This window comes from Rhincodon typus, chromosome 18, assembly GCF_021869965.1.
Source record: "Rhincodon typus isolate 14 chromosome 18, sRhiTyp1.1, whole genome shotgun sequence".
In the NCBI taxonomy this organism is placed as follows: Eukaryota; Metazoa; Chordata; class Chondrichthyes; order Orectolobiformes; family Rhincodontidae; genus Rhincodon; species Rhincodon typus.
In genome coordinates this window covers 45,547,671-45,567,900 of record NC_063349.1, presented here as the reverse complement: position 1 = coordinate 45,567,900, position 20,230 = coordinate 45,547,671, and the positions used below count along the sequence as shown (strand labels likewise).

Here is a 20,230-nt window from a genome sequence, read left to right as displayed (position 1 = left end):
TGAAGGGTCTAGGCCCGAAACGTCAGCCTTCCTGCTCCTATGATGCTGCTTGGCCTGCTGTGTTCATCCAGCTCTACACCTTGTTATCTCAGATTCTCCAGCATCTGCAGTTCCTACTATCTCTCTCCATATCAACTCCACTGCTTTGTAAATCAGACATCTGATGGAACTTCATAGATCATACAATCCCTACAGTGTGGGAATAGGCCCTTCGACCCAACAAGTCCACACCAACCCTCAGAGCAATCCACCCAGACCTATCCCCATATAACGCACCTAATCTACACATCCCTGAACATTACAGGCAATTTAGCATGACCACTCTACCTAGAGTACACATCTTTGGACTGTGGGGGGAAACCGGAGCACTCAGAGGAAACCCACGCAGACTGGGGGAGAATATGCAAACTCTGCGGAATCAAACCCAGGTCCCTGGCACTTTGAGGTAGCAGTGCTAACCACTGAGCCACCATGTCACCCTTGGTAGCTAAACCCCAGTGTCTACTTGAAGAAATGGATTTGAGACAAACTCTATGATTTGTTCCATCACAACTAATTCCTGAAATCACCTGCTGAATTCTGCTAGCTCCCTCAAGCGTGCTCTGGATTTCTAGATAGAACCATTTGCCTTTAGTTTTTTTTTAATATTTTCTCAGAAAAGGGGTGCAGCATTTTATTTTTAAATTAGGAGGACTGCAGACCCCAGTTTCAATTTGAATGCATTCACAGCACTGATCATATGTGCTACGTGTCTGTTCTTTCCCCACAGTTCACAGTTCTGGTGTTCTATCTGTAAGGAACCTGTAAGTTGAGCAAACACCGATTGCCTGACAACTCACTGCACAATTCACTCCTTGGTTTAAGAAAAGTGACAATTCCAGGCACCAGAGACTATGATCAACCAATCGATCATGACCTATGTGTTGGAGACCACGGAGTTAGAAGATGGCGAAAGAGTTGTGAGCATAGAACCCTGCTTCACAGAGCCATCTAATGGCCAGAGCTTACAACCTTGCTAACAATTCACAGAAATATTGAATCAAAACCGTACAAAATAGGAGCAAATGTAGACCATTTGGCTACTTGAGTCTCTTCTGCCATTCAATAAGATCACGACCAGTCTGTTTACATTTCAAATTCCACATTCCAATCTATCTCCAATAACCCTTGTTTCCTCTCCCTCGCAAGGACCTATCCACCGCTGTCTTAAAAATATTTAGTGACCCTGCCTCCACCACTTTCTGAGGCAGTTTCTCATTCCCTTCTACCTCCTGATTTACAGCTTATTACTAGAATGGTGAAGACAAGAGCAAAATACTTGTTCGTTTAATACACTGTTTCCTTATTATGTACTATTAGCTCCCCATTCTCAATCTCTGGAGGACCACTCTTAACTACCTGCAGGGAAATTAGACACGGACAATCAATGCTGCCCTAACCAATAATGGCATCATTCTGTGAATGACTTTTTGTTTAAAAATACATACTTTACTTACTCTTCTCCTTTTTGAATACCTTGGGAAAACTGTTTCTATCCGTTTTCACATTCCCAGCTGGCTTTCTCTCATGCTTTAATTTCTTCATCCTGATTAATCTTTTAGTCATTCTCTGCCATCTTTGTTTTGACCAGTTATCTGAATTGCCACAATTTTTGTGCAGTTCTATGCTTTTTCCTTTAGTTTGATGCTTTCACAAACTTCTTTAGAGAACTACAGATGGTGGTATTTCCTTTAGACCGTTTCTTTATTGTAGGAATATATTTATTCTGAGCATTTGGAAGTAGCCCCTGAAATATCTCTACTGATCCATCCCCTAGCCCAGTATGCCAGTTCACCTTCACTAACTCAGCTTTCATGCCCAAGTAGTGGCCCTCATTTAGGTTTAAAATGCAAGTCTTAGATCCAATCTTCTCCCTTTCAAAGTGGATGTAAAATTCAATCATGTTGTGGTCACTGATGCCTGGAGGTGCCTTAACTCTGAGATCATTAATGAATCCTGTCACATTGCATGTTGCAATTTACAATCATGAATGTTGACAGAAAAATGCACAAAAAATTGCAAGAAAGACAGTAGCTTCATTGCATGTAGCTCCTCTGAGAAAGTAGCAAAATGCTTTATAGGCAATGACGTGCATTTGAAACATAACTTAGATGTAATTTGGGAAGTGCAATATCCAATCTGTATACAGCAAGCTCCTACAAGCAAGAATGAGATAGTGGTTACATAACCAGTATTTTTTTCATTTGTATAGTGTTGACTTAGGGACATATATTAGCCAAGGAACCATGGAGAACTCCCTGCTCTCTTTCAAGTAGATCTTTCACATCACCCGAGAGGGAAGGTAAGGCACCTGCTTCACAGTTCATCCAAAAGAAGGTAGTTCTGACTGTGCAGCACTCCCTCATTGTTGCATTGACTGTGTCAGCCTAAAGTTTACATTCAGACTTCTAGAATGGGACATAGACCAACATGAATCCCGCCCATTGAGCAACAGTGGATAGCAGGATGTAAGGTTTGTAGACAGGAAATGTACGCGGATTTTTAACATAGATTTGTGAAGCAGCTGATAATTAAAATAGTACTTGGGATATGAGTCAGCAACAGATCATTGCTTTTGTAAAGTGGTACAAAGTTATACAAACTATTTACAATGCAAAAACAGGCGTTTTGGCCCAACAAACCCATGCTGGTGCTCATGCTCCCTAACAACCTCCTCTCACCTTTCTTCATCCAGCCTCATCAAGCTATCTTTCTGTTCCTTTCTCCCTCACATGTTTATCTCAGTTTCACTTAAACGCATCAATACTGTTCACTGCCCATGTCCCTATGGTTGTGAGTTCTACATTCTCAGCATTCTCCAGGAAAGGAAAGTCCTCCTGAACTCCCTACTGGATTTGTTGGTGACTACCTTATGTTATTGATCCCTAGATATGGTCTCTCCCACAAGTGGAACCATCTTCTCCATGTCTACTTTATAAAAATCCTTTCATGATCGTAAAGATCTCTATCAGGTCAACTCCTCAGCTTTTCCTTAGGGAGAAAAGGCCGCCAATCTGTTTAACCTCTTTTGATAGGTATTGCTTCTCAAATGTTTGTACATTGAACATGGCATTAGCCATTGTATTTCCTAATAAAGGTGACATGTTTGATGCAGGCAAATTTACAATGGCAGATTAACAAAGAAGTGCTATTTTTTGTCAACAGAAGAGACAACTCCGGAAACAGGAGATCCAAATACGATGAAAGGAGAATGTGCTCACTGTGTCACATCAGTCAACTATTTACCTGCGATTGGAATCAGCATTGTTTGCATTGTGATCATTACTACATTTCTCACATATCTGGTTATCAGAGTGCAGAAGGTGAGCTTGCTGTCAAAATTGCTTGTAATTGAAAATGCAATCCGTCTATTGTATATTAACCTTCAATGAATACCTGTTTCCACAGAACTGCGAAAGAAACAGAAGGATTAAAAGTTACCAGATGGACATAGAACAGGAATGTAAAAGGTTTGACATCGTAAATGCAATTTTGGATGTTAATGGCCTTGAGTTTACTTCAGGTCTTGTTAGGATCCCAACAGTTAACACCGTTTTAGAGCATTCACTGTTTGCTATTAATAAAAGCTTCTAATGTCTCTTGGATGCTTTTAAATGTGCATGTTGAAATTGTAAATTGAGCGCTTATTAGGGCATCAGATTTTAAGCAGTGAAGTTGAGTGAAGAAATTGGGAGTTGGGAGGAGGTTTAATGTAGAACATAGAATCCCAATAATTGACTGTGGAAAAAATTTACAAAATTACACAGCAAGTTACTGCTGGCTGGGAAACTCTTTTCCTACCATTGTCTCATCAACATATTCAACCAAAAACAAAACCCACACAAATAGCAGACTCAACTTCATAGTGAGTCCACATTATAGCTTCTCTATAGTATTGGTAACAGACACAGAAGCAGAACCAGTTGGGACACTGGCTCAGGATCAAGCCTTTATTTCCTATAGGTGGAGCTTATAGTGTACCACAGTTCTGACGTTAAAGCCCAGTGCAGTTGGTGATAAAACCCTTTCTGTCAGTGCACTAATGTTATAATTTTGATTTTGAATTGATTGTATTTCTTTATGTCACTGAAATTTTTCTTGACTTCGCTGCAGCAATTCTGATAATGGAGCTACGGTGAGAGTCAGATATTGAGAGGTGTACTTCATAGGAACAAGAAGAGGCCATTCAGCCCTTCATGATAGCTGCACCATTCAATAAGATCATGGCTGATTTTCTACTTCAACACCACTTTCCTGCACTATCCCATATCCCTTGATGATTTTCATATGCAGAAATCAATTGATCTCAGTCTTAAACATACTCAATATTGGAGCTTCCACAGCTCTCTGGGATTCAGAATTCACCATCTTCAGAGTAAAGAAATTCCTCCTCAGCTTAGCCGTAAATGGCCTGCCCCTTATTCTGAGACTTGCTATTTCCATGTACAGGCTTTATGCCGACATTAAAAGGCATGAGAAGGAGTTTGCTAGGAACACTTTGAACATTAAGTGTACAAATAGGAGTAGGCCATTCAAACCTATGAGCCTGTTCCACTAGTCAGTGAGATCATGGCTGATCTCTGGCCTAATTCCATTTGCCTGGCTTTGGCCCATAATGATGAGAAATTTCCTTCAAGAATGCTTATATTCTTTACCATTAATGTAACCATCGATCAAAGGAATTGATGAGATGCACATAATATTTTGTCCAGAAGTTTTGTAAATAATTACGAGGAGGTGTGCTGCCAGTCAATGGGGTACAGCCCTCAGTCTCGTTCACATATTGTGAACCTGTTGCACATACAAGTTTCACTGAAGCAATCTGCAGGCCTTCTTCGACAGTACCTCACAATCCCCTCAGCCCAGGAACATAGATTTAAGATGATTGGCAAAAGTACCAGGAATGGTGTGACAAAGAACCTTTTCTCACCCATCGAGTGGCCAGGATTTGTAATGCGCTGCCTGATAGGGTGGTGCTTATCAATTCAGAATTCACCTTGGATAAATTGGATAAATATCTGAAAAAGAAAAAGTTGTAGTGATTTAGCATTCAGAAGATTACTCTTTGAAAGGGACCACATGAGCTCCATGCTGTCTTTCTGCGCTATCCTATAGATGGGCAGCAAGGGAACACTTATTCTGTGTCACAAGTCATCATTGTCATAGGGGCTGCACTGTCATTAGACAAACAACTGGTGGTGACTTAACTTGAGGGCCATCAGCAGGGGAAGAGGTTGAGAAGGAGAGACCTTCACAGTAATCTCAGCTGGTGGAGGAATTGAAACCATGCTGTTAGCATTCAGGACAACAAGGTGCAGGGCTCGATGAACACAGCAGGCCAAGAAGCATCATGCTTGGCCTGCTGTGTTCATCCAGCCCTGCACCTTGTTTTCTCGGATTCTCCAGCATCTGCAGTTCCTACTATCTCTGTTAGCATTCACACTGCTTTGCAAGTCAACCATTCAGCCAACTGAGCTAAACCAGCCCCTAAATCTAACCATTATCCAGGAGGACCAGAACTGTGATACTTATCCTTTCCATTCCCTCACTTCTTGCTCTGCTGCCTCTTCACCTACAACTGAAGCTTTAATGTGCAACTGCACTAAATTGTTACTGAATCATTACTGAATTCAATCAAAAAATAAATCAGTCTGAGAGCATTTGCAATCTACAATCTTTTGAAAATTTTATGTTTTTCAAAAACACCTGCATTATCACGATAATTAATCCTCCATTTGCTGTTGCACAGGGAAGAGAATGAACAAGATGGCCAATTCATCCTTGAAAATCAAGAATCTCTCACATAAGGTCACCAACTGATAATGGGGTAGGTCACTCTTAAGTTATCAATTGGATGTAATTGCACAAAAGGCACAGTTCAGAAACAAACCATTCAGGTCAACCAGTCCAAATATTCATATAAGCCATCTCTCACTATGTCTAATTCAAGCAATCGGAAAGTAGGAACACCAGTAGACTATTCAGCAAGTCGAACCTACCCCACCATTCATTACGACCTGATTTGAACACCTTATCTAGTTTCTAGGTACTTTATTTAGTTCATCCAATGCAGCTGCTGCCCTGTGAAGTCCAGAGAAGGTTCACTAGGTCGATTGCGGGTATGAAGCGACTGTTTTATGAGGAGAGGTTGAGTAGGTTGGGCCTGTACCTGTTGGAATGTAGAAGAATGAGAGGTGACTTTATTGAAACTCACAAGATTCTTAGGGGACTTCACAGGGCAGATGCAGAGAGGTGGCTCAGTGGTTAGCACTGCTGCCTTGCAACTTCAGGGACCCGGGTTTGATTCCACCCTCAGGAAGCTGTCTATGTGGAGTTTGCACGTTCTTCCTGTGTCTGCATTGGTTTCATCCTGCATGCTATAGTGTCCAGGGGTGTGTAGACAAGGCGGATTAGCCATGGTAAATGCAGGGTTACAGGGATGGGGTAGGTCTGGGTGGGATGCTCTTTGGAGGGTTGGTGTGGGCTGAATCGCCTGCTCCCACACTGTACGGATTCTAAGTTGCTTTCCCCGTCTGGGAGAGTCTAGGACCAGAGGCCATAATCTCAGAATAAGGGGCTTGCCCTTTTAAGACAGAGATGAGGAGGAATTTCTTCTTTCAGAGAGCTATTGGGGCTGGGTGTTAAGTATATTCAAGACTGAGACAAAAACAAGAAAGTGTAGTTGGGGATTATCAGATCAGCCATGATCTCATTGAACGGCATGTAGTGATTGTAACGAGGTCAGCCAAGTGGACCTCATAGAATATGAGTTCCCTGATTTGGGCTGTTAATCTGGTCCAATCAGGGAGCCCTGGCTAACGGATATGAACAGAAGGGTTAGAGATTCTGTTCACTCTGAGAGCTGGCTCTGAGGGAGCTGGATCAGTGTCAAGGACTCTCCATGTGTAAATAAAGGGCGACTTGCTGACAGGATACAGGTCTTTGTGAAGTTATTTCATAGTAGAACAGATTCAATGGCCCAAATGGCCTTATTCTGCTCCTGTGTCATATGGTCTGTGCTCGTAACATAGTGATATAGTGACAAGAAGAGAGGTTTGACTAAAAGAAGGGAGGGGTTTGTGAACAATATTCCTGGCTGCAAGCTATCAGGAAAACAAAGGAAAGGAAAAAGAGGAGGTGGGCATGGCAGTAGTAATTAGAAGAGATAAATACTGGATAGGAATAAGGGGTTCAAAACAAAATTTATTTGTTTAGAATTATGGAAGAATAGCAGAGCTGCCATGACTAGACTTATAGGATAAATTATCAAAGTTGCAGGCAAATTATAAAACGATGCCAGAACCATAGGGCGGTGATAGTGGGACATTTCAATTAATATAATACAGATTACAGTAGTAACAGTATAAAGGGTAATATAGTGGAGGAATTATTGAAGTGTCTACAAAAGAAGTCTATTAATCAGTTTGTTTGCAACTCAGAGAGAGAGGAAGAATTCCGAGGTTTAGTTCTAAGGAATAAAATGGAGTGAGTGGCATATATTTCAACAGAGGAGCATTTGGGGAATAGTGACCATAAACATAATTAGTACAGTTATATAGAATAGAATCATAGAATCCCTACAGTGTGGAAACAGGCCCTTCGGCCCAACAAGTCCACACTGAACCTCAGAGCATCCCACCCAGACCCATTCCCGTATAATCCACCTAATCTACACATCCCTGAACGCTACAGGCAATTTAGCATGGCCAGTCCACCTAACCTGCATATCTTTGGACTGTGGGAGGAAACCAGAGCACCCAGAGGAAACCCACGCAGACATGGGGAGAATGTGCAAACTCCACACAGACAGTGGCCCGAGGCTGGAATCGAACCCGGGTCCCTGGCGCTGTGAGGCACCACTGTGCCACCATGCCGCCAATGTACAAGGATGAATCGAGTGTAAATGTATTTTTATCTTGAGGAGGAATTAGTTACAAAGAAACCTGGCTCAAGTGAATGGGAATAAAAAATAAGTGGGGGTGGGTGGCACAGTGGCTCCATGGTTAGCACTGCTGCCTCACAGTGCCAGCAACCCGAGTTTGATTCCACCCTCAGGTGACTGTCTATGTGGAGTTTGCACATTTTTCCCATGTCTGCGTGGATTTCCTCCAGTTTCCCCCCACATTCCAAAGATATTATCAAGCTGGAGAGGGTTCAGAAGAGATTTGCCAGGATGTTGCCAGGTAAGGAAGGTTAGAAGACAAAGGGTGGTAGTGGACTGATAATATTCGACATGGTGCTCAGTTACGAGTGGTATACCACAAGGATCTGTTCTGGGTCCGCTTCTTTTTGTGATTTTTGTAAATGATTTGGATGAAGGAGTGGAAGGGTGGATTAGCAAGTTCGCGGACGATACGAAGGTGGGTCACGTTGTGGATAGTGCGGAGGGCTGTTCTAGGTTACAAAGGGACATTGATAGAATGCAGAGCTGGGCTGAGAAGTGGCAGATGGGGTTTAACCCTGAAAAGTGTGAGGTGATTCATTTTGGAAGGACAAACTTGAAAGCAGAATACAGGGTTAACGGAAAGATTCTTGGCAGTGTGGAGGAGCAGAGGGATCTTGGGGTTCAAGTTCACAGTTCCCTGAAAGCTGCCACCCAGTTGGATAGAGTTGTTAAGAAGGCGTATGGTGTGTTAGCTTTCAGTAATAGAGGGATTGAGTTCAAGAGCCGTGAAGTTATGCTCCAGCTTTACAAAACCCTGGTTCGGCCACATCTGGAGTATTGTGTCCAGTTCTGGTCACCTCATTACAGGAAAGATGTGGAAGCGTTGGAAAAGGTGCAGAGGAGATTTACCAGGATGTTGCCTGGAATGGAGGGAAGGTCTTACGAGGAAAGGTTGAGAGAGCTAGGGCTTTTCTCTTTAGAACGACGAAGGATGAGAGGTGACTTGATAGAGGTGTACAAAATGATCAGAGGTATAGATAGAGTAGACAGCCAGAGACTTTTTCCTAGGGTGGAGGTAGCTTTTACGAGGGGACATAGTTTTAAAGTGAAAGGAGGTAGATATTGGGGAGACGTCAGAGGTAGGTTCTTTACTCAGAGAGTGGTAGGGGTGTGGAATGCATTGTCGGAGAGGGTAGTGGAGGCGGCCTCATTAGGGGCATTTAAGCAGCTATTAGATAGGCATATGGATGACAGTATAAGATAGCGGTGGAAGTTAGATAGACCTTAGGTTTCAGGTAAAAGTTCAGCACAACATCGTGGGCTGAAGGGCCTGTACTGTGCTGTACTGTTCTATGTTCTATGTTCTATGGAAGGTTTGAGTTATAAAGAAAAGCTGGTTAGGCTGGAACTTTTTTGACTGGAGCATAGGACGTTGAGAGGCAACATGAGAGAAGTTTATAAAATAATGAGAGGCATAGATAGAGTTAATGGTAGTTGTCTTTTCCCTAGGATGGGGGATTTCAAGACTAGGGGACACATTTTTAAGGTGAGAGGAGAGAGATATAAAAGACATGAGGGGCAAATATTTTACACAGAGGGTGGTTCACATGTGGAATGAACTTCCTGAGGAACTGGTTGATGCAGGTACAATTACAATGTTTAAAAAGCATTTGGATAAATACATTAATAGGAAAGGTTTGGAGGGATATGGGTCAGGAGCAGGCAGGTGGGACTAATTTACTTTGGAATTATGTTCAGCATGGATTGGTTGGGACCGAAGGGTCTGTTTCCATGCTGTATGACTCTATATGCAGGTTAGGTGGATTGGCCATGGTAAATTGCCTGTAGTGTCCAGGGAGGTGCAGGCTAGATGGACTAGCCACAGGAAATGCAGGGATAGGTTAAGGGGGCGTAGATCTGGGTGGGATACTCTTTGGAGGATTTGTGTGGAATCGATGGGCTGAATGGCCTGTTTCTACACTGTAGTGATTCTGTGAAATGGACAAATCACCAAGGAGCAATGGGCAGCCTTGAAAAGGGCAATGGTTCATATAGTACAAGATCTAAGGGTGAAGGGTTGCAAATGTTACACCCCTACTTAATTAGAGAGAAGGAGCTAAACCTGGAAATCATAAAACAATAGAAAGTGAAAGACTAGGGGGGTGCAGACAGACTGACTAAAAGCACAGGTTTCAGGTGAAAGTTAGCACACAGTAGACTTAAAGTGATATATTTTGGTAGGAAGTGTAAAGGAGACCAATATAAATTATTTAACAGGGAATACAGCAACCTGTGGGTGTGTGCACAAATCTTTAAAGGAGAAATGACAGGCTTAGGAGAGCTGTAGCAGAAGCCATCAATAGAGGTGTAAGGATATTAAAGTGAGGAAGTTATGTTTCATGTTCTTAATATAGAGGTCTAACCTCAGCTGGGGGACACAGTGGCAACGTGATAATGTCACTGAACTTTTAATCCCAGCCCTGGCCCCCAGCTTGAGCACAGTGGCCCTACCATTGACCCAAACGCTGTAGGTTCCCTAGAGACCAAGACCCTGCATATTGGGCCCTGATATAACCCCCTTACCAGGATCAGGTCTCAGTTTCAGACTTTCAATCCACTCCTATGAAGCATTTTATCCCATTTTAATGTGTTCAAGGTGCACTACAAATGCAAGCTGTTGTTAAGGTTGTTACATTTGACCCAGTGCTATGAATGTACTCTGTAACCATTAGTGTGTTTCTATGAAGAGAGTTATTAAAGCATCATTTTTTCTCTGCGCTTGTAGAATCACAACAGCCTGTTCACTGCCGTTCTGCTACTTCATTTTGTTTGGACTGCTGACTGTCAAAATAATGTTACATGTGGTAGATGTTTGATTCATCTTCAAAGACCTTAACGCTGAAGGCTGTAGATGATATGGTTTAAACCGGTATGTTTCATTTGGATGGTAAACACTGAACCAGAGACAAAAATAATAAACCATCGACCCTCAGCTCATGAATTTTCCCTGTGTTTTATTCACAGGTACCCAGTTTTGTTTGGCATCTTAACTGGAGGAAATTTCTCAACATGTGTAATATATCTATTTGACATGAAATAAGGATTGGGATTGGTGCAATGAGCCACTGGAACCCCTCTGGCATCCTACTTACAGGAGTGTCCCCCCCCGGGAAGTGATGTGGATATGTTGGCTGGACAGAGTGTGTGTATGTTTTCAGAGTGGAAGCCTACTTAATATCGTCCTATTTGCCAAACGCAAGGTATCTCCGTCAGACTGCAACATATAGGCAGACTCGGTGAAACTAACTGAGAGGTTATCATTGGAACTGAAAGTGGAAGCAGGAAGTGAGCAGAGGCTGATATCCTCTGAGGATTATTAATGTTTTGGCCTCCTAATAGTGCAAAAATATACATTGGGCTTTTTACAGGCATTAGTTTAACTGCACATAATTTATTACACATAGTGAGTGGGTTACGTTATTTAATAAGAAGAACAAGGACAATCTGTGAACATTGATTCTGAAGGACAGATCATGTCAGCTAAAATTGACTCGAGTAAATCTGTTTTAAGATAGTTTTCTTGTTGGGCTGTCAGCCAGAAGGGGAAAAAAACTTTCTAGCCATATGCATTCTGCTCATTAATTTTGTTGTTGTTTGTGGCAGCTTACTGTGCAGAAAATGGCACATTTTCTGTTGGTGAAGCAGTGGTGTAAGTGGTAATGTCACCAGGACCCCAGCTCTAATGTTCTGGGGACAGGGGTTTGAACCTGCCATGGAAAATGGTAAAATTTAAATTCGATAAAAATTGAGAATAAATCTAATCTAATGGTGACCAAATATTCATTATTTTAAAAGCCCATCTGGTTCGCTCATATCCTTTAACGGAAGGAAATCTGCTGCCTTATGTTTGATCTGGCCTATGTGAGACTCCAGACCCAAAACGATTCTTAACTGTCCTCTAAGCATTCAGGGATGGGCAATAAATGCTGCTCCAGCTAGCAATGCCCACATTCCATGAATGAATAAAAGCAACACCACATTGATTACCCTTCAAAAGTACTTAATTGACTGAAAGATGCTTTATAAAGCTCACCTATCTGCTGCCTCACCTGGCTGGCAATCATGGCTTAGTGGGTCTCGTTCTCAGCTGAGCCAGAATCAGACCACAGATTTGGCCACAAAAGCTGAGTTGACTGCACTGAGGGGATGTTGGGGTACTGTCTTTTGAATGAGTCATTGTCTACACTCTACTGAGAGGATGTAAAAAAAATTTGAGGATGAGCAAGGGAAATCCTTCTGTGGCCTGATCAATGTTTATCGCTCACCTCACTTAACCAAGACAGCTTGTGACATAATACAACACTGCAAAAAGTGTTTCATTCTAAACAGCTTTGGTTGTCAATGATCACATATTAACCACAAAGTACCAGAGACTGACAGCATTTAGACATTGAAGCAAGCAAGAACAAGCCCCTCAGGAATCTACCCAAAAGGGTCCAAAGAGCTGTAAGTCTGAACTGCTGAACTTGTTATAAAAGAGGATGATTGTGTATTAATGGGAACCCAATGGGAACAAGTGATGTGTTGCTTTCTAAGTAAGAGAATTGGAGGTCAGGGAAGAGGGAACAGATATTAAGTGAGGAAAAAAAATGTTTCAGAAAAATAAGCCTAAGAATGTGGATGGTCACAGAATACTATAATCTGTGAGTCATCGCTAAACACTTTGACTATACAGTCATTCCTCCATATCTGTGAGGGTTCCGTTCCTGAAAACTCTGTGAATTCGCAAGTGCAGAGCTTAATAATTTATGGTAACAATAGGGTTAGGTTCCCAGAATTTGAGATTATGACCTTTCACCAATTATTTTTGGGCTTTTTTTGGGTTAAAATAATAAGCGCCAAAACATCTGAAATCAAAGTTAATAGAATAAAATGTTAAAAACAGTTGTAGTGTATTGCAACTTACTAAAATAACAGGGCCAGTCATTGATAGGGAAGGATATAGCTAGCTGCTGGGTGTGGGAGGGAGGAGAATGGTGCAGACGTGACTCCCTCCCAGCCAGTCAACCCAATGATGCGCACTCCTCCTCTACCTCCATCTGATAGATGTCCTCAACCTGTTCATCCACCCAAGCATCTACACCTTTGTTCATGGAGAGATGGGGGGGGTAAGAGCTGTGTACTGGAACAGGTTGGAGGGTGAGATTATCGCATAAGTGAAAGTGCTCACTGATAGACGAGTTTTGCTTGCGGATCTTGAATGATTGATTACTGTTTTTTTGGCACGATTTCGCGATTCGTGAGTTTGCAGATACGGAGGAATGACTGTAAATACAGACCATTCATTTAGAACATGCCTGCCAACACTCTAATCCGTCAATGTAAGTAATTGGTGGTTTCATCCTCATCTTCAAATCACCTCAGTAGGCTCAGCTTTCCCTATCTCAGTCACTTCCTCCAGCCCTGCAAAACACACCGTCCACCCACCCAATAACCTGATTTTCTATGATCTACAGGTCCAGTATTTTGCCTATTCCCATCTTCCATCAGTCCACCCATGGTGGGTCTTCAATTGCATAGGACCTGAGCTCAGAATTCCTAACCCTAAACCTCTCCACCTGTCTCCTCATCTCTTTCCCATTTCTTACAACCCTACCTCTTCGAACCTAGCTTTTGTTCATCAGTCCAAATATTTCTTTTTGCAGCTTGGGTATCAGAGTTTATTTGCTGACAAAGCTGTGGAGCGCCATGGAGGTGCATGGGGGGGTTGCAATGTTTGAGGTGCCATAACAATTCAAGTTGTTGTTATAGTGAAACATTTTAGTTGCATGACTACAATGATTTGAAAGAGCAAGGAAACAGTCCCATGAGCGAGATTTCATTTCCTCTTCTTTTCTGTGAAACATTCCTGGATTTTAATTGTTATCCTGTTTTAAGGCTCTCCATTACCAAAACAATGTCTGTGTACCTGCCAACCCACATGATTTCCTCAGACATCGCACTATTTTCCAGTTTAGTAAGATTTAATTTTCTCCGCTCATCTGATGTCAACTCCACATTTAAAGCAGTGTGACTGGCTGTCATTTTTTAAAAAGAAAATCTGATTCCTCTCTCTGCAGTACAACCACCTCAAAAAAAATTTGTTTTAAAAGCGTCCTCCTAGAAATTACTGTTGGTGGTCTGAATAGAGGAATTTTAAAGGATGCTGCAGATGCAATGGAGAAATCTGTCCAAGTTTTCTGGCACTGTGAGTTGGAAAACACAATGTACATGGAATGTGCCTAGAGACTGTGGTCCTGGCCAAATTTGAGGCCCTCTGGTTGTTGTTAACAGACAAGTGGCCTGGAGGCCAAAGGTTTTGGGGAAGCAAAACCATTTTCGAAATCTTTCTGTTCATTCACAAGATGCGAGCATTGCTGACAAGTGGCAGCTTCTTTCGCACCGCACCGCCCCCACACAACTCTTTCACATTTTGTTTCCTTTTATTCTGTTATGGCATGTGGGGTGACTGGCCCATTCCAACATTGGTTGTCCATCCCTAATTACCCCTGAATTGAGTGCCCTTCTTTGGCCATTTTAGAATCGATGCGGTTGACTCTTAACAGCCCTGTGGACACTTAGGGACAGGCAATATATGCCAGGCCTAGCCAGCAGTGCCCCCATCAACGAATTAAACAAAAAACATCAGCCACACTGCTTGTGGATCACTAGCTACATATTGGGCACACTGGCTAAGGGAAGAAACTTTCCACCTATCAAGGACATTGATCACCTAGATGGGTTCCTACAGCAGAAAATCATCATGATCAGTATTTGCTTCTATAACTCCACATTTATTAATTTACACACCACCTTCTGCCATGCTGGGATTTGAACCTACACTCTCAAAGCATTAGCCTATACTAATGAATTGGCTAGTGATATTGCCACCACACCACTACTTGTCCTTACTGGCATGCTCTGCTAAGCCAAGATTCAACCACACCACTGTGGGTTTGGCATTGCATATAGGTCAGACTGGGTAAGAACAGCAGCTATCTTTCCCTGAAGGACATTAGTGAATTAAATGGACTTTTATACCAATCTGGTAGTTACACAGTCATGTTTATGGATAGTAGCTTCTTACTCCAGATTTATTTATTGGATGTACATGCCCCCAACTACTTTGGTGGGGTTTGAACTCAGGTCTTACCAGATCATTAATCTGGGTTAAAAACCGAAAGAACTGCGGATGATGTAAATCAGAAACAAAAACAGAAATCACTGGAAATGCTCAGCAGGTCTGGCAGCATGTGTGCAGAGAAATCAGAGTTAACGCTTCGGGTCCAGTGACCCTTCCTCAGAACTGGGTTACTGGATTCCTCACCCAGTAACCTAGCTACAACACACCAATTACTTCACAGCTCAAAAATATCCCCATGGTGGTCTGTAGAGGGTTCACCCGCATATTTGAGTCTGCGTTTGGAAAGGGGAAGTAGAAGGAAAGGGATGGGAAAGAGCCCTTTGAAGCACAGCTATTTTCACTTGGCTCAATGGGTATCAGTGTCGTCTCTGAATCAGGAGGTTGTTGGCTGAAGACTGGAGACTGTAAAATTCTAAAGATGACACTCCAATGCAGTAATGAGGGAGAGCTGCACTGATGGGAGGGTGCTGCCTTCCAGATGAGGTGTTCATCTGATGTCTCACCTGGTCTCTCAGATAAATATAAAACAGCACAACCAGCGACACTAAATAAACACAAGAAATCTGGCCATTACCACATAACTCTTTGTGGGAGTTTGCTGTGTGTGGATTAACTGCCATGTTTCCTACACTGCAACACTTGCAAAGTGCTGTGTGGTATTCTGAGGTGCAATACAAATGCAAGACCATTTTGTGTGATCATTTTATCACCTAAATAAACCATCACTCTGAATAGGAACTGAAAGAGGAGATATATTCATAGCCAGAAGTGTCAGCAATCACGTTTGTGGGTCATATTGTATGATGATATCACTGTGTTTGACTTAAACACTTGTTCAACATAATCGTCTTCATACATTGAGCTGTGGATACAAAGATTTTGTTTGTGTTATACATATTTTAAGCTCCTAACATATTCACTGTGCCCAATGTATTTTTAATAAAATTCTTGAAAACAATATTGATTGTCAATTGTACCTATTGTTTCCACGCGAGTCCACAATGATTGTACAGTCCCAATTTGTTCACAGTATAAAGAAAGTCCATGCATCAGTAATTGCTGAATATCAGTTTGCAAAATCGTGGGGCAGGGAAGGATTTGGTTCATCAAGGCTGCCTCAAACTGTTGGTATCTGCAAGATTGAGAGAAGCCACTTTACTCTTTAGTCGCCTCCTCGGCCAAGTATCTTTTTTTGTGAGGAGAACAACCTGGGTCGGTAATGGAAAAATACCCTGGAAAATTCCTCTCCAACTCTAGTTATCAATAGAATTGCATAGATCTATTGATCTTTCTATAAAGCTAGTTACCTTCTATTATGCTGTGATCTATGCCCAAACCAGAACTGGTCCTTTAATGGATTGGAGGAGTCAAATTCATCACCTGTTAACATAATCACTGAGAATCCAGACCATAATCTCAGACCATAGTCTCTCAAGTGGGACCAACAGATGTCTGCGTAATCTTGGTAACAGTACAAGAGGAGTTGAAGAGCCTTACATTCTTGTTAACCATTACATGTTGACTGAAAGATCAGAGATGTAGAAACTCCTGCTATTAGGTCTCCATTCTGGTTCCATTCACCTCACCTCCACATTTAGTGGCAGTACATTTACTTTCATCAAGATGTGGGAAATGATGTCAAGGCCAGCATTCTTTGAGAATGAAAAGGTGATTCTTACCTTCTCTTTGATTTTTATCTAGTGATTTGGTACAACCTGCTCACCAATTTCAGGAGAATGAGGCCAGATTGGGCAAGATGGCAAGTTAGATATAAGATGGAGTTAGACATAGAGTAGAAGATCTTGACAAAATATTTGCTTTAATTTACAAATCTCTTCATGTTGGAATGGGCTAGGATGTAAGATGGGGTCTAGTGGACTGGGGAAAGTCCATGAGGAGATTTTTAATTAAGAATAAGGATTTTGAGTTAAATCTGATGACACAAACGATCACCAAAACAATGACCAAAACTTGACGCAGCATAGAATGTAGGCACCCCATGCTTTGACCAGTCCATATTTGTGCATGACTTGGTAACTTCAGGAGTTCCACAGGAAGATATTGGACAAGTCAGAACTGGAAGGAGAGAAAGTGTGGATAATGGATTCAGGCAGGTGGAATTGGAACCGAAAGAGGTATGGCATTTGAATTTCAACTCTAAACATCCAAGTTGATTAAAATGTGAAAACTGTAAGAACTATTGAAAGTTTTAAAGAGGAGACACTTAAAAGGGTTTCCAAAAGCTTGGTTAAAGAGATATGAGTTTTTAGGTTTTAAGATAGAGAGGGACCAGGTAAGGCAAAGGGGTTTCAAGGATGAATTCTTGACCTTAAGTCTTAGGTAGATGAAGGCATGGCTATAAAGAGTGGAATAAAGAGCAGTAAAGCAGTAAAACACTGGAAACAAGGGATTGGAGTGTCTAGTTGCAGGAGGTTACAGAAATGAGGAGAGCTGAAACCATGAGAGGAAGGTGAGCATGCAGGTACAGCAGGTGGTAAAGAAGGCAAGTGGTATGTTAGCCTTCAGATCAGTGATGTCTTGCTACCATATATACTATACTAGAGAACAAACCTGAATATTAACTGCAGATTGGTCTCTTTACCTGAGGAAGGATGTTCTGGCTTTGGAGGGAGTTCAGCGAACGTTGCCAGACTTTTTCCAGGAATGGCGGGGCTAAGGAGAGGTTGAATTCATTAGGATTATATTCGCTGGAGTTCAGAAAAATGAGGGGGATCTCATAGAAACCAATAAAATTCTAAAAGACTAGACAGGGTAGATGCAGGAAGGGTGTTCCCGATGGTGGGAGTCCAGAACTAGGGGTCACATTCAAAGGATACAGGGTAAACCATTTAGGACTGAAATGAGAAGAATGGTGAGCCTGTGAAATTTGCTACCACAGAAAGCAGTCAAAGTCAAAACATATTCAAGAAGGAGTTGAATGTAATCCTTGTGCTAAAGAGATCAAAGGATATGGGAGAAGAGGGAACAGACTATACATTTGGATGATCAGCCCCCATAATCGTAATGAATGTCAGAACAGGCTTGAAGGGCTGAATGGCCTACTCCTGCTCCTATTTTCTATGTTTAGGATAGCTAAACATTGACCACTGTGTGGCAATGGTTTGATCTAATATGTTTGTGAAGACCACTGTACAATTCAGAGCCAGGTATATCTGGTTTGATTTGATTTGATTTATTATTGTGACATGTACCAAGATGCAGCGAAAAGTATTGCGTTGCGTGCAAACCAGACAAATCATACCTTGCATAAGTACATCAGGGTAATAGACCAGAATGCAGAATATAGTATCACAGCTACAGAGAAGGTGTAGAGAAAGATCAACTCTAATATATGAGAGGTCTGTTCAAACGTCTGGCAACAGCAGGGAAGAAGCTGTACTTGAATCAGCTTGTCCATGTTTTCAAACTTTTGTATCTTCTGCCCAATGGAAGAGGGTGGATAAGAGTATAACTGGGGTGGGAGGGGTCTTTGATTTGTTGGAGGCTTTTCCAAGGCAGCAGGAAGTATAGGTGAAGTTGATGGATGGAAGGCTGGTTTGTGTGATGGACTGGGCTGCATTCACAACTCTGTAATTTCTTGCAGTCTTGGGCAGAGCAGTTGCCATACCAAGTCATTGTTCATCCAAATAGAATGTTTTCTATGGTGTATCTATAAAAATCAATCAGAATCATTATGGACATGCTGAATTTCCTTAGCCTTCTGAGGAAGTAGAGGCATCGCTGTGCTTTCTTAACCATAGCGTCAACGTGGATGGACCAGGACAGATTATTGGTGATATTTACTCCTAGGAACTTGAAGCTGTCGACAAACTCTACCTCAGCACCGTTGATACAGACAGCAGCATGTCCTCCACTCCGCTTCCTGAAGTCAATGACCAGCTCCTTCATTTGGCTGACATTGAGGGAGAAATTGTTGTCTTTACACCATGCCGTTATGCACTCTATCTATTTCCTGTATTCTGTCTCATCATTGTTTAAGACCTAGCCCATCTACAGCTATGTCATCAGCAAACTTGTAAATAGAGTTGGCTTTCCCTTGGAGTTACAACAGAGAGGTATTAGGATAGTGGAAGACTTTTAACTTTGTCTTTTCCTGCATTACTTTCCAAACTTACACATCTATTTTCATGCACTTTTGTTGAAGGGATGCAGTGTTGCCTCACTCAGATACTCCATGTGCAGCACTCATTAATTTTCACCAAAATAAAGCAAAAATGCTGGAACTAATTCAACAGGTTAGGCAGCATCTGTGCAGAGAATAAACACATGGCACATATTGAAAGTGGGCATATGCAGCCTTTTAATGGAGAGGGCATGAGGCCAAGAGTTCAGCTCAGGGTCAAATAGGAACTGAACAGTCTAATGGAACCTCAGACCGCAGAGAGATTAAGGGAAGGCTCAGGAACTGAGTTTTTGGCAGGGCCATGAGGAGAACATTTTAAAAAGAGAAAAATGCAGCTCATCTAATGCTGAAAACTCTAAGGAGGTAGTGGATGGGGTAATAATTGTTTTCAAAAATCCCACTGCTTTATCTTGTTCTTGTACTGATACTGCTATCTGCACATTAAGATACCAGTCTAAATAATCTCAGGTTGTGGGTGTCAGCAGAAACATGGTCTGTGAGATTACTTGCTCCTTATCTGCATATCAGACTCTTCAACTCTTTATGTACTGTATCGTTGCTTTAAGCGCTTCTACACATACTAGGTTCTTAAACACAGCTCTCTAGTGTAGTGGCTAAGATATCTCTGTCTCTCTTTCTCTCTCTCTCTTTTCACATGCTCATTCTAGACTCTGTCTTGTCTCTTACTGATGTCACTGTCACTGATCAGTTAGATCACCGTGATTCGCATGAGTCCCATTATACTGCCGTTGTCTATACGTAGATGTTGTCACCTAGATCAATGATGAGGCTGATTTTGATGGATTCCCTGTCTCCTGAACACTGTGTGATAATTTTGGAGCAAGCTGCATGTAAAGAGAGCGAGAGGTGAATTCTGTACTGGAACATGATACAGTAGATCGCTGCTCTGTTTTATTGGCTCTGGGTTATCTAAGAGGTAGTAGGCAATTTCAAAACAAGCATTGACTCTGTCTCCTTA

At 42.0% G+C, this 20,230-nt stretch overlaps 1 protein-coding gene across 2 annotated transcripts in view; it reads left to right on the top strand.

The window, feature by feature from the left end:
* Nucleotides 1-16,029, top strand: part of LOC109921130 (kit ligand-like) — a 127,410-nt gene extending 111,381 nt beyond the window's left edge. For both annotated transcript variants that reach the window (XM_048608060.1, XM_048608059.1), the window contains 4 exons: nt 3,205-3,362; nt 3,448-3,509; nt 5,789-5,866; nt 10,949-16,029. In XM_048608060.1, coding sequence (XP_048464017.1) covers nt 3,205-3,362; nt 3,448-3,509; nt 5,789-5,846 — 278 coding nt within the window. In that variant the 3' untranslated portion in view covers nt 5,847-5,866; nt 10,949-16,029. The remainder of the gene's footprint in view (nt 1-3,204; nt 3,363-3,447; nt 3,510-5,788; nt 5,867-10,948) is intronic.
* Nucleotides 16,030-20,230: the final 4,201 nt, after the last annotated feature.